Source organism: Punctularia strigosozonata, assembly GCF_000264995.1.
Source record: "Punctularia strigosozonata HHB-11173 SS5 unplaced genomic scaffold PUNSTscaffold_3, whole genome shotgun sequence".
Lineage (NCBI taxonomy): Eukaryota > Fungi > Basidiomycota > Agaricomycetes > Corticiales > Punctulariaceae > Punctularia > Punctularia strigosozonata.
The window spans coordinates 742524-754564 of NW_006767435.1; the positions used below are offsets into that span (position 1 = coordinate 742524).

The window sequence follows — 12041 nt, forward strand, 5'->3', positions numbered from 1 at the left end:
TGCGATTAGGATCGACGACGGTCGAGATCCATTGGTTTGACTCTGGCACACGCCGTCGGAGACTAGCCCGAGCTAGAATGGATTGTAAGAAGCAAACGTGTACACGCTCGGGGATACTCGTATAACGTGGGTGAGCGTAGAGCATATTTCAGAGGTTACGTAACAGAACAGGAAGTTCCCAGACACATGGGTGTATAACCGCCCATCGCCGAGGAGAACTCATTGACTAGTTATGAACATACAGAATCACGAATATGACTATGAGGGGGTCACAATGAATCACCATGGCCTAGATTTAGGATGCTGGAGATGATAACGACGGTACAGGTGGCCTCGCAAGGCAGGTGATCGTTACAATCAACACAAGTACTAGTAACAGTTCCGTCTTGCGCCGATACTGTCAGGCATATTGGTAGCATAGATCTTGTATGCGATACTCATGTGGCTATCACGGTCAACAGAGTGACAATGCCATCTTGTGCGATACCTATATGATGTACACACGTTATCAGAGAGGTCAGCTGATCTCAGACTCGCGGGCTTACCTTGGCTGATACCGAGACTGCCGGGAAGCAGAAGGCCTGTGACGTTCAATGCCGTCGTTGTATATGTGACGCCGCCAGAGCTGACGGAGCCCACTGCAGCGGCTACGAACGCGTTCCTGGATGTTCTCTCGTTCAGTAGTTTGGTCGGGGGCCCAGGACCGGCTTGCACACACCTTCCAGCGTTATAGCCATCTGGAGCGATGGTGTGAAGTCCTAGAAGGCTCTGTGCACGTTTTGGGTATGGGATTATTTGACCTAAAACGTGACACTGCTAACCTCCTCCTGGGAGACACTGACATCGAGCACGTTAGCGGCGGACTCCGATGGGGGTATGTCGTACCACTCACGCAAGAAAGAGAGCTCCGGTGTTTGCAAGCCCAAGTAATGATGGTCCATTCTGTCGCCAATAACTGTAACAGGGTCAGGTTTCGGATTGGCTAACCTCGTACACATGGATGGTAATACCTGAAATGAACACCGCCCGTAACGCTCTCCAAACATGAACCGACTATCGGAATTCCGAAATTTTCTTGGAACTGTTTTCAAGCATTCAGCGGCACGGACAGTGTCGGTGTCCGTACATCTCAGAACCTACTTGCGCAATCTGATTGAGTGCACCATTGCCGTCGCCAAGGTTAGCCTGCTGAGGAGCGCCAAGGCTGATGTCCAAACATTCCAAGTCGCTGTTATACTTGTTTAACGTTTATCATGTTCGCATGCTATCAACGTCTTGCCCACAAGCCGATAGCGCCGACCCAATCGCGAAAACCGTCATCCGTCAAGACAGATGCAGAACTGAACGCAGATACGATCACCTGTGACGATGGATCAATTATCAGTCTGGGGCACATGTGATCGCAAGATGGGACTCACGTTCAAAGGCTCTCCACCGTCCGACCCTGCGATGGTCAGCTCTGAGCCTAATCCGAGTACGGGATCGAGGAACGGGAGGAGAGCTTGCGTCGCGCGGGGTACTGCCGAAGCCTTAATTAGAGGCAAAACCAACAGAATCGATAGCATCGCGAGGGAGGACGAGGGCGAGGGCGAAAAGAGTGCTGCGTTTCCACTCGCATCCTGGTCTTTGGACCATGTTATCTATTTGTGCCCGGGAATGTCCAGGCCATACCGGAAACCCCACGTTCATTGACACCTGCGAATTGTGAAGTCTGGGTCGCCAAGTCAGGGCCTAATGATTTCCGATAGGGAGCGGCGGCGGCGGTCAAAGTCTAATTGTTCAGAGCGAGCACATGCCGCCGGAGACCAGTTTGTGCTAGAATTGTGAGAAGCAGCCGTGTACACGCCCGGACGAACTGCACAAGTACGTTGCGGTGTGAAGTTGCACCCGGAACTTACGTAACGAGATGATGGCCGCAGGAAGTTCCCAAGCCGCTGCTTCCCCGACGCCGTGTATGGCAGGATGGTCTCCGACGTATGTCCGCCCACGAGAACGAGCGAGAATACAAATATACTGGATAAACAGCATGATTCCGATAGGTCAATAGTAGATGCCAATATCCCTGATATAGTCATGGATAAGTATCATGCATTGCCAAGTGGCCTAGCGAGGCTCAGGTGATCGTCACAGTCAACAAAGTGACGATGCCGTCTTGCGAGATACCTGTACACGTTGTCAGGCACCGTTACGGTCCGATTAGCCACAGGCGCACCATGGTTAACCCCGGCACTCCCGGGGGCCAGAAGGTCAGTTATGTTCTGGGCCGTAGTGGAGTAGGTGACCCCGCTGAAACTGGTGGTCCCTGTGGCGGCCGCTGCCAGCGCATTTCTGAAAGTACAGGTATCATTGTTCGTAACAAGATCATCGATAACGAGTCGAGGTTGACAGACCTTCCGATGTTATACCCATCGGGAACGATCGTGTGGTCCTCAGTGACATTCTATTTCCACGTAAGCTTCGGGTTGGCTAAGCGCAGCGGGATGAGACTGACCTCCTCCTGAGAGACGCTGTAACATTCAGTTCATCGGATTCAGAATCACATTTCACGACAGAGTTTTATTGCTTACGCGAGGAAGAGGGCGCCACTGTTCGCACTTGGACCATTCTGTCGCCAATACCTGATACAATCCAATCAGCCTCGATCAATGTAGCTGTCGTCGGCATCACCTGAAATGGTTTCCACCCGTAAGGCTCTCTTCGCATGTTCCGAGTATCGGATCCCCGAAGTCCTCACGAAGCTGCGAAGGATGGTCCCCGTGTGCCATCAGCGGTCCGTCCATGCGATAGCGATGCGGTCATCCATTCGTACCTCCGCGGTCTGATTGAGCGCGCCATTCCCATCACCAAGATTGGCCTGCTGAGGGTTCCCGAGATGAATACCGAGACATTCTGTGGAGCTGCGTTCTCATTGAATGGTTGAAATCTGGTTTATTGCCGGAAACCTCCTACAAGCCAATAGCACGAGCAAAGTTCAAGATTCCATCATCCGTCAGAACGGCTGAAGAACTCAAGCCGGAGATGATCACCTATGAGCAAACGTTACTCATCTGGTCGTTTGTTTCTGAGCTGGGGCCATCACTCACGTTGAGAGGCTCGCCGACTCCAGTACCTGCAATATCCAGCTCGGAGCCGCCACCTGCAGAAGGTGCAAAGAAGGCCACAGCATCCGAAGCACGAGGCACCGCCGACGCCCGGATCAAAGGTAGGATCGACAGGACAAGGGTGAACGGCAGCATCGTGCAGGTGCAGGCTACGTGTTCAGGCCACGCAAGTTATGCGTCAACGGCTGCGACCGTCACCCATGCCATGTAGTATTTGTACCAGACAACGGCAAGATCGGAACCCACGTTCGTTCGGAGGGCTGTGGCCTATGGAGTAACCAGCTCGAGCAACATGGTCGGCTGACGATCAAAAAAGGAGGGCCAGGATCAAGGTCGGCAGGGATTTTGACAGCTTCCGTGTGTCAAATACTGCCTGGATGAGAGGACGGTGCTCATTTGGGACGTCGAGCGCAGGTGCAACGCCAAAAATAAATGCATTCGTGGTATCTTGAGCGACCGAGAAGCCCGCGGAGCCTTAGTTTGCATGCTGAGAAGCGGCAATGAGCATCAAAGAGGGACAAAGCAGGATTTCGCGGAGGGAGGGCCATGAGGTTCTCGTAAAACACGTGCGTCCTGCTGAATAGGATGAAGTCGTTCTCACAGACGGGGGCCCAGTGCACTTACCCAATGTTTCCCGAATTGACCATGTTGACGCCATACAACAGAAGTCATCAGCTTGGGAAAGCCCCGATAAACAAGGTTCCTTTGAGTAGAGGCTGTCTTCCCGCCCATCATGCCGCCTTTGGGCATTTGTAGCTCCGATACTCCGACTGAACTCCGCGAACAGTGGGGTATGATCCAGGCCTGTCGAGCGGGACGGCGAAGTTGGCGGAACCTAGAAAGGCAGAGTGTAAGTAAGAATAACGGGCTTCTGGGAGCATCCGTCCCATCTCAGTCCCCACTCTCCAAGCAGTTGAATGCCGTACCGTTTCCCCATAATGCCGTCTAAACTCCCGAATGCTGTCCGTTCGTCCACGTCACGGCCGATTCACCTGTGACCTGGGTTTGGGGATGATCCATGGAGCTACGGGAAGAGGCCAAAGCATCTATGTGAAAGAGAATGCATGCCTCGAGGAGTCGACGAGGAGGGTCATGAGATGCTGAGCGAGCATCGCAATCGGGCGCAAGTGAGGGAGGGAGCAATCGGGTCGCCTTGGCCCAGAACGGCAAGCCAGGTTTGATTCGGCTATCATTCGGGCGACCGACACCGCTTCTCAAATTCGTGGAACGAATATCCGTGGTAGACGCCAACTTGGCGGCGAAGCTAATTACCCCCCAGACGACGGCCGCGGCACAGAGTAATATGTTGTAAAGCGACTGTGATTACATATCGTCAGACGAGGCGTTTGCTAGGTGTGCTCAAGGGGATTGTTTGGGGAGAATGCACCCACGATGCTATACCGTTGCTATATCGCACGTATGATGGCGATCAGATACGTAACATAGAGTTCATAATGGGCGGCAAGCTTGCCAGCATGAGAACCAGGGGCGGCTTCTGTGGTTGGAGCGACCTCGTTGTGTGCGCTTATCGGCGAGGTGATGAGGCGAAGCACCGAAAGCGGATGAGTCGAACGAAACGTGGGAAGGTTTCGCTGAACCTGTGACGGTCACGACTAAGTTGGCGGAGGCTTCTTAGAAATCATCAAACCAAGTACCTCCGAGTGTCTCTCACTCCTCTCTGTAGTCCTCTACCTCTGCGACTCAGCGCTCGTTCGGTCTTCAGAAAAACCCTCTGGACATCTACGAAAGAAAACCCCTGCAAGTTTCTTGCGATCTCAGGCAAAGTTTGGTCCTCGTGGTGCTCGGGCCTGCACAGTTCCACGCGGTTCTCTCGCCCTCGAGCTTGCCCAAACCGCGGTGAATTCCTTATCTAAGACGTGTGAAGCCTTGTGCGTGGATATTGACACCTTCTTCGCCGCAGCATCGCCTCAAATACTCGACCACCCGGCACTCATGGCAGACACCCCTGCAGGTTCCGACTCGGGCGCCTCTCCACAGCCCGACGACAGCCAGCTCACGATCCGCATCCCGAACCCGAAGATGTACATGCAACGTCAGTCTCAGTGGAAGGGGAGGAGGGGCAAGCCAAGATGTGACCATTGTCGGCTTAACAATCTTAAGGTCCATTCCGCGTCATCTATCGATGTCGTCTGCGCCACACATACTGACCCGCCTTTTCCTTCCAGTGCGATCGGGTGCTTCCGACGTGCAACCATTGTGGATTTGGAGCTGGAAGGGTCTGCAAGTATACTCCCCTGCCTACCCCAGCCCATAGAGGTATCCCCCGATGCGACCGCTGCCGACTTAAGAATCTAAAGGTGCGCCACATAGAAAACCTCCCCATCGGCTATTAACCTGATCCCCTCCGCTTTTCCTCCTCCAGTGCAACCGCGATCTCCCCATCTGCAACCACTGCAGCGAAGACGGCGAAACCGAATGCGTCTACACGCCGAAGAAGCGCCACAAGGTTCCCTCGGACCACAACCTGCCCACCCGCGACCGACCGGTAATGCCCTATACGGCCAAAACAGCCTCATTCCTGGTGTCTGATATCCCTTCTTTCAATGTCGCCTTTCCTGTCAAGGACGGTCAGCATGGCCCCTCGTTCGCGTCCACGTCCGCATCCGTCTCAGCCTATCCGAGCACCGGGACCGTCGCCTCCGCCTACACTCACGCCTCTCATTCCATCTCCGGCTATCCACCGCCGCTCGAGCGTACCTCCGCCTCCGGCTCGGACATGGACGAACGTGACCGCGATCGCTCGCCGCCGTTGGGCACGATGCCCTACGCCCCTCTCGGCCCTCGAACGGAATACCAAGCGCACTACTGGACGCCCAAGCCGACTCTCCCCCCGCTCTCCCGCACGCACACGTCGACGAGCAGTCTCCCCGTCGTCGGCCGGTCGCAATTCGATCCGAACGTCGTCCTCGCGCCGCCGCACGTCGAGCCGTGGCTGCACCCGGCCTTCGCGCCGCTCCCGTCCCCGATCACGAACTACCTCACCCAGACGGCGAACGCGATCGAGATGCCGGCGCGGCACGCGTTCGACGACGCGCTCGCGCGCTTCCTCGGCGACCTCTCCGCCGAGCTCAAAGCGACCGCCGCGCTCGCGCCCGATCCGTACGCGAACGTGTGCAAGGCCATTCAGCACGGGGACACGGCCGCGCTCGGTCCGCGGCTGCACATGTGGGTGACGTTCCATCACGTCCGCGCCGGCTCGACGAAGATGCACCTGCTCGTGCTCCTCCGCGACGACCGGTACGGGATCGGGCGGGACGAGGAGGAGCGCCGGAGGGAGGAGCTCGCGATGCGCGTCGACCACCAGTGGTACGGCGAGGCGGGCGAGAAGGTCGCGGATGCGGTGCCCGAGATATCAGACACGTTCGAGCGCTTCCCGGTCCAGCAACAGATCTTCGACATCCTCGTCTACGCGCACCGCAACCACGGCTCGGCCGCGGACATGCTCGCCGAGGTGCGCGCGGTTGGCATGGTGAGTCCGCCCGCGCTCTCTCTCTCGTTCCTCCCTTTTTTTTTCCCTCGCGAAACGTTCTCTCGTGGTGTTTGCGCATGTTTGCTCAAGGGCTGGTTTTTATGCACAGGCTTCGATCACCTGGCCGATGGCGGAGATGTTCGTCCGGCTGTGCCCGCTGTGCAACCTCCGCGCGAAGGCGGCCCCAGCACCGCCACCCACCTCGACCGGATCGCCTTCGTTAGCGCCGACGCCCAGGCCGTCCACGCTCTCCGCGTCCACCTCCACGGCGGGAACCCCGCCCGCGATCTCGTCGGCGTCGTTCCATAATATCCCACCTTCAGGCACGCGACAGTACCCTGCCCGATTCTGAGTTCTCCGACGAACCTTTGCTTGATGCTTGTACCCTCACGCTGTAGCCTTATCGAAAGGATTATGAGATGTATTATATGGAGTAGCTCGATATGAAACAGGGATAGCGATGCAAACAGACGTGGTAGGCGATACTGGGAGGTGCAAGCACAGTCCGGTCGAGGTGGTGACCGAGGAAGGCGTCAAAGTTCGTTACTGTGCGCTGGGAGCGCGCGAGGGATATCTAGCGAGTCCGCGAAACGATTGCGGCTGATATACAAAGAACGGTTCTCGGTCGAGTCGGGGACAGAGGAGGAACGCAGCGTCTCTAGCTGTCTCTAGTGTGGGGTCATATAGTCTCCGCGGTGCATTGTAGGATTTTTATCGGACGGCGATGCTATCGTAGTTCGAAGCTGGCGAAGGCGAGGTCGTACCCGCGGAACTCGTAGTTGATTTTGTCGGTGCGCCTGTATAGTCTACCCCATGACGCGGGGGCTTTCTCCTCGGCTATAACCTCGGATGGACCGGCGACTTCTTCCTTGACGGGAATGTCGATACCCGGAGCTGCGACCGCCCGAGGCTCGGCGGGCGATTTGTCAGCGGAGGCGAAGGGCAAAGGGAGGGAAGACCAGAAACGCGTCAGGATAGACGGAGACGCGGGCGGTTCTTCCCTCTTTTCGTTGGCGCGAGGCTGGGCGCCTGCGCTCTGCGGCCTGGTGAGCGCAGCCTTGAAGGCGCGCTGAGCAGCCTCGACCGCGCTCTCGTCTTCTTCCTCCTCGGCGGTCGCCGAGTCCGCGCAGGAGACGAACATGGTGAGGGTGATGTGGCCGGGCTGGAAGATGTCGACGACGCGGCGGACGAGCGTCTGGAGGTCGGGCATCGCGTGCGCGTCGTCGACGGCGGAGGAGCCCGAGGGGCGGTAGGGAAGCGGGACGTTGCACTCGAACGAGGCGTAGGACCAGCCTTCCTCGGGCGTGACGTGGATGGTGTAGTAGCCCTCGCCGCCCGTGCCGTCGAAGTTGGGTGTGGAGGAGGAAGAGGAGGCAGCGCTGCCCCACTTGAGGAGCGCGTTGGACGAGTATCCGCAGGGCGAGAAGGCGTACGCGTCGAGGGTCGTGAGGTGCGCGGGGAAGAGGGACGTGATCCCGATCGACTCTTGGAGCGCGTGGGCCTGGTCGAACGGCGCGGAGGGCGCGGCGTCGGAGGGTTCGGCCGCGTCGCCGAAGAAGAAGGGCGCGCGGGCGGCGGGGGAGAGGTGGGTCATCAGGATTTCGATCGTGCAGTCGCCTGCATGCAGAGGGTGCGGGGGCGCGTCGATGGCTGGTGCCGCATGAAGGTGGTGGTGGTGGTGGTTGTGGGACAGAATCCGGGGTGGGATGCTCGGGCTCCCGCTCGCGCTGGAGCTCCCTTGGTCCTCCTGGGGCCCGACCATGTATAGCAGCCAATGGTCGCCGTTCGTGCGGCCGACGGTGTACGCGGAACCGTTGGCGAAGATGTTGTCCAAAAAGCGGACCTCCTCGTCCCAGCCGCGGTGCGGCCCCTGTTGGCGCTCGGGGAACATAAAAGACTTGCGGGAGTAGAAGAGACGGTACACAGCCGTGAGATTAGCGCGGGCAGCGGCAATGTCCAGGATGCGCGGAAGCCCGAGGAGGTTCAGGGTCGTGCCGCATGTTTTGAGGATGAGGCGGTGCGGGGAGACAAAGAGCGAGGATTCGCTGGAAGGGGGCAGCGTTAGATAGAGATCGTGTGACGAGCGCAGAAGGTTTAATCGGAAAGAAAGTTAGGCGTCCCTCTTCCCGCTCTGGGAGGGGGCGTCGGCAGCGCAGCAGCATAGGCGGCTGTGTGGACATGGATCGGAGACGGACTGACCTGAGCAGGTAGGCGTCGACCTCGATGCCTTGGACGACGGAGAGCACCTTGCACTTGACAATGTCGAGCATCTCCTCCCAGACCGCGCGGGGCACGCTGCGGAGACCAAACTTGCCATCCCGAGCACTGTCGGCGCCGGGTACGGCGTGGGCGCTCGGGGCGAACCAGACCTCGAGCAGCTTCTCCGGGCCCTCGAACGGTGCGCCATAAACGTCTGGAGCCATCGGGACGAACGCTGCAACAAATGCTATAATATCCTGAAATAACTTTCTGTGCGCGGGTTGCGCGAGTTGTGCGAGCGGGGCAGGAACAGATGCAGAGACGCGGACACCCCAGCCACTCGAGTCAGTTCAAGTCGAGGCCGCCTCGCTTCTTGCTCGCGCGCACGGCCCCTTTGCCTCCTGCCTTTGCGTCCTTTCGGCCACTTGCTAGGATCGATGGCCCATCAGGAGAACTTAGGGGGGCTCACGTCACGTGTCCCTGCAAAATTATGCACAGCCCGCGTTCCTGCACTCCGGGCGACGCCGTTCTGCCGCCGAGTGACGACATCCGAAGCCGACGGACATCTCGTCGCGCGCCCAAGCGACGAAGCCTGAACGTTCCCGCTCATCGTCGAGCATGGCGAGCACGACTCTGTCAACGTTGCCCTGCGCCGCCACGCGGTTATCCGCCATGCGTGCAGCTACGCGTCTTCCGGTGCTCGGCGCCAGCAGACTCTTCCGCGCCTCTCCAGTCGCCCTCCCCTTCCGACGCGCAGCCGCCCTCCCTCGATTCCGTCTCAACTCGACATCCTCGTCTTCCTCGTCCTCCTCCTCGTCATCAGGCTCGAAAGAGTCTTATCCACGAGACCTCCCGTCCGATGCCTCGCTCGGCCAGCGCCTCAAACATCTCATCAAGGCCTACGGCTGGTACGCCCTCGGCGTGTACATCGCCGCCTCCACCGTCGACTTTGGCCTCACCTTCGCCGCCATCAACTTCCTCGGAGCAGAAAAGGTCTCGCAGTGGGCCGCCGCGGCCAAGGCGTACATCAAGTCGCTCCTTCCCGCGTCTTCCAGCGAAGAGGAGGAGGCCCACGAGGCCGCCGACGCCGCAGCGCAGACGGAGGCGAAGAAGAGCGCGGGCACCGGCAAGGAGGGTCTGTGGGCGATGATCGTACTGGCGTACACGATCCACAAGACGGTGTTGCTGCCGTTTCGCGTGGGCGTCACCGCGGCGGTCACACCCAAGTTCGTGGGCTGGCTGGCGAAGCGCGGATGGGCGGGCAGCCAGGGCACCAAGCGCGCGGCACAGCACGTCAGGGACAAATACGGGCGTAATAGGGTGAAGAAGGAATAAGACTGGCTTGGGGGGAAATCAAACAATGGTGCGTCTTTTTCGTGATGCCGGAGACAACGTCTCACACATTTCACAAGGCATTCACAAAGACGTTCATATACCGTATTCGCTGCATCTAATCTTGTGCTAATGATCAACAAAATCACATCATGCGATCCAACATGCGGATTTTCGTATTCGCGACGTTAGAATCGATATCAGCGCCTTCAGCGCGGTGATTAAGAACTTGATCCCCCGGTTCCACTTCTTCCCGTGTATGGTCGTGCTTACTTTTCTAATTTCCTCGTATCCAATGCTAGCAGAGACCCAAGGTACGCAACCCCCTCTTGCCAGCAACATGCAATAGACTGACCTACTTTTCGGCGCCCAGGCCTACCGCAGTCAGCCCTCGTTCGGGTGAATCGACGAGACGAATCGTGATCGGATGAAAAACGTAGATTGTGCAACGTGACAAAAAAAAAGAACCCTACAAAACCCAAGAGAGAACTAGGAAAACCGAAAAGCGCGCGTCTCTCTCTCTCTCGTCCGCTCACACCTGCAACCAGAAATCGCCGTCGACGCGCTTGGTCTCCCGCCGCTCGCGCTCTCGCCTTGCCCGCTCGTGGCGGCACGTCGTCACCCCCTCGCGCGCTTCACGGATCGACGCGCGCAGGCGGCACATGTCCGCGTGCAGCGCCGCGTCGGCGGCCTCGAGCGCGATCAGGAGCGCGAGGATGTCCGTCTCCGAGACGGGCTCCGGCGGAACGGGATCGTGGGACTGCTGCAGGGCGGGAGATCGGGTCGGGGGCGGCGAGGGCGGAATGCGAGTTTGGGGCTGAGGGGGCAGGGTCCGGGTCCGGGTTCGCGTGCGCGTGCGTGGCGGAACGGGTGCCCGTGGAAGCGATGCCGGCGCTCGGTGCCCGTGCGGAGGGAGGGACGTGGGCGACGCGGACAGGGCCGCTTTGGTTTTTGCCTGGACCGGCACGGGCGCGAAGGAGAGGCTGGGGAGCGGCTTGGCGAGGAGCGCGACGAGGGCGTCGATGTCGTTCGAGGCCGAGCGTCCGGAGAGGAGCGGCGATTGCGAAATCTGAAGCCTGATCTCGGGGGCGGGTAGCGGTGACGGGTGGGATGGAGATGGGCGTGCGGATGGAGTGTGCCGGAGCGAAGAGGCCATGGAGGGGGGGGGGGCGAGGGTGTGCGAGAGGATGTTTTTGTGTGCCGAAGGCGAAGCGAAGCGTGGACGATTCCCGGGTCGGCGGTGGAAAGGGAGAAGCGGCGAGCTGGAGCGAAGTTTGAATTTGCTGGGCCGTGCTCGTTCGGACGGGGACGACTGACAGCTTGACTTTGACGGGTCCGCTGCCAAGCCGCGTGGCCTTCGCATTCATTCGTGGAAATAGGTGCCGTTGTACTACTTCATGTGCGACTACGTATCTCATCGACATCGGTCTGCAGACAAACCTCCTTGCATGCTCACAGGGGAAACATCTCATTGACAAAACGCTTGAGTATGAAGCACATGCCAGGATGTTTGTGCCGAGCTCTAGGCTCGCTATCGGTTAAGGATCACCAAAAGTACATGGAAGTCTGAGTCCATCGTGAAGATCGTATATGCTCATATGCAGGCGGATTGAATACTAGTGCCACTGCGAAGGAAGTGCTGCGCTCTCTTGAACTGATTGGGTATATGAAGCGGCGAAGTCGATTTGACCTCGATACTTTCCGAGTGCAACAACTCCAGATCCGGTGATCTTGCTTGATGTTCTTCGTTACTTCTCGACGATTTGGTAGAGAAAGTGATCGAATGTTAGGTAGGTAGGTAGAATCCCTAGAAGTCTCGAGCGATTGCGTCATCACGCTGACTTGCTCGCTCAAGATACTGAAATGGCCTGCCTCACTTACTCCTGCGCTTGTGCTCCCTAACTCCTTGCGGATTGATG

At 58.3% G+C, this 12041-nt stretch overlaps 6 protein-coding genes across 6 annotated transcripts; 2 read left to right on the forward strand and 4 right to left on the reverse strand.

Annotated features, from left to right (window-relative positions):
- Window positions 1-268: 268 nt before the first annotated feature.
- PUNSTDRAFT_98456 (uncharacterized protein) lies at window positions 269-1598 on the reverse strand. The gene is made up of 9 exons (XM_007380833.1): window positions 1419-1598; window positions 1284-1360; window positions 1141-1228; window positions 1011-1081; window positions 893-955; window positions 822-837; window positions 719-768; window positions 546-661; window positions 269-487 (listed from the first exon to the last, which is right to left on the reverse strand). The coding sequence occupies exons 1-9, from the start codon at window positions 1563-1565 to the stop codon at window positions 438-440; spliced, it is 678 nt and encodes a 225-aa protein (XP_007380895.1). The 5' UTR covers window positions 1566-1598; the 3' UTR covers window positions 269-437.
- Window positions 1599-2113: 515 nt separating this feature from the next.
- PUNSTDRAFT_63001 (uncharacterized protein) lies at window positions 2114-3236 on the reverse strand (the record flags this gene model as incomplete). The annotated part of the gene is made up of 9 exons (XM_007380834.1): window positions 2114-2163; window positions 2213-2292; window positions 2358-2440; window positions 2492-2507; window positions 2568-2618; window positions 2668-2738; window positions 2810-2897; window positions 2950-3026; window positions 3084-3236. The coding sequence occupies 9 exons, from the start codon at window positions 3234-3236 to the stop codon at window positions 2114-2116; spliced, it is 669 nt and encodes a 222-aa protein (XP_007380896.1).
- A 1569-nt stretch (window positions 3237-4805) lies between these two features.
- On the forward strand, window positions 4806-6950 carry PUNSTDRAFT_124754 (uncharacterized protein). The gene is made up of 5 exons (XM_007380835.1): window positions 4806-4958; window positions 5023-5222; window positions 5288-5419; window positions 5485-6591; window positions 6701-6950. The coding sequence occupies exons 2-5, from the start codon at window positions 5055-5057 to the stop codon at window positions 6941-6943; spliced, it is 1650 nt and encodes a 549-aa protein (XP_007380897.1). The 5' UTR covers window positions 4806-4958; window positions 5023-5054; the 3' UTR covers window positions 6944-6950.
- A 56-nt stretch (window positions 6951-7006) lies between these two features.
- On the reverse strand, window positions 7007-9125 carry PUNSTDRAFT_50388 (S-adenosylmethionine decarboxylase). The gene is made up of 2 exons (XM_007380836.1): window positions 8794-9125; window positions 7007-8639 (listed from the first exon to the last, which is right to left on the reverse strand). Exons 1-2 carry the CDS (start codon window positions 9012-9014, stop codon window positions 7319-7321), a joined length of 1542 nt encoding a protein of 513 aa, XP_007380898.1. The 5' UTR covers window positions 9015-9125; the 3' UTR covers window positions 7007-7318.
- A 204-nt stretch (window positions 9126-9329) lies between these two features.
- PUNSTDRAFT_50389 (uncharacterized protein) lies at window positions 9330-10283 on the forward strand. Its single transcript, XM_007380837.1, has 2 exons — window positions 9330-10153; window positions 10203-10283. Exon 1 carries the CDS (start codon window positions 9463-9465, stop codon window positions 10123-10125), a length of 663 nt encoding a protein of 220 aa, XP_007380899.1. The 5' UTR covers window positions 9330-9462; the 3' UTR covers window positions 10126-10153; window positions 10203-10283.
- A 371-nt stretch (window positions 10284-10654) lies between these two features.
- On the reverse strand, window positions 10655-11278 carry PUNSTDRAFT_131535 (uncharacterized protein; the record flags this gene model as incomplete). The annotated part of the gene is made up of 1 exon (XM_007380838.1): window positions 10655-11278. One exon carries the CDS (start codon window positions 11276-11278, stop codon window positions 10655-10657), a length of 624 nt encoding a protein of 207 aa, XP_007380900.1.
- Window positions 11279-12041: the final 763 nt, after the last annotated feature.

Excerpts from the sequence above, each read along its gene's own strand:
- PUNSTDRAFT_98456 (XM_007380833.1), bottom strand. The coding sequence starts at position 1,565 with ATGCTATCGATTCTGTTGGTTTTGCCTCTAATTAAGGCTTCGGCAGTA. Across the intron at positions 1,361-1,418 it reads ACGGTGGAGAGCCTTTGAAC|GTGATCGTATCTGCGTTCAG; the intron begins GTGAGTCCCATC and ends CCATCGTCACAG. Across the intron at positions 662-718 it reads GATGGCTATAACGCTGGAAG|GAACGCGTTCGTAGCCGCTG; the intron begins GTGTGTGCAAGC and ends GAGAACATCCAG.
- PUNSTDRAFT_124754 (XM_007380835.1), top strand. The coding sequence starts at position 5,055 with ATGGCAGACACCCCTGCAGGTTCCGACTCGGGCGCCTCTCCACAGCCC. Across the intron at positions 5,223-5,287 it reads GTCGGCTTAACAATCTTAAG|TGCGATCGGGTGCTTCCGAC; the intron begins GTCCATTCCGCG and ends TTTTCCTTCCAG. Across the intron at positions 6,592-6,700 it reads AGGTGCGCGCGGTTGGCATG|GCTTCGATCACCTGGCCGAT; the intron begins GTGAGTCCGCCC and ends TTTTATGCACAG.
- PUNSTDRAFT_50388 (XM_007380836.1), bottom strand. The coding sequence starts at position 9,014 with ATGGCTCCAGACGTTTATGGCGCACCGTTCGAGGGCCCGGAGAAGCTG. Across the intron at positions 8,640-8,793 it reads GAGGTCGACGCCTACCTGCT|CAGCGAATCCTCGCTCTTTG; the intron begins CAGGTCAGTCCG and ends GCTGCCCCCTTC.
- PUNSTDRAFT_50389 (XM_007380837.1), top strand. The coding sequence starts at position 9,463 with ATGCGTGCAGCTACGCGTCTTCCGGTGCTCGGCGCCAGCAGACTCTTC.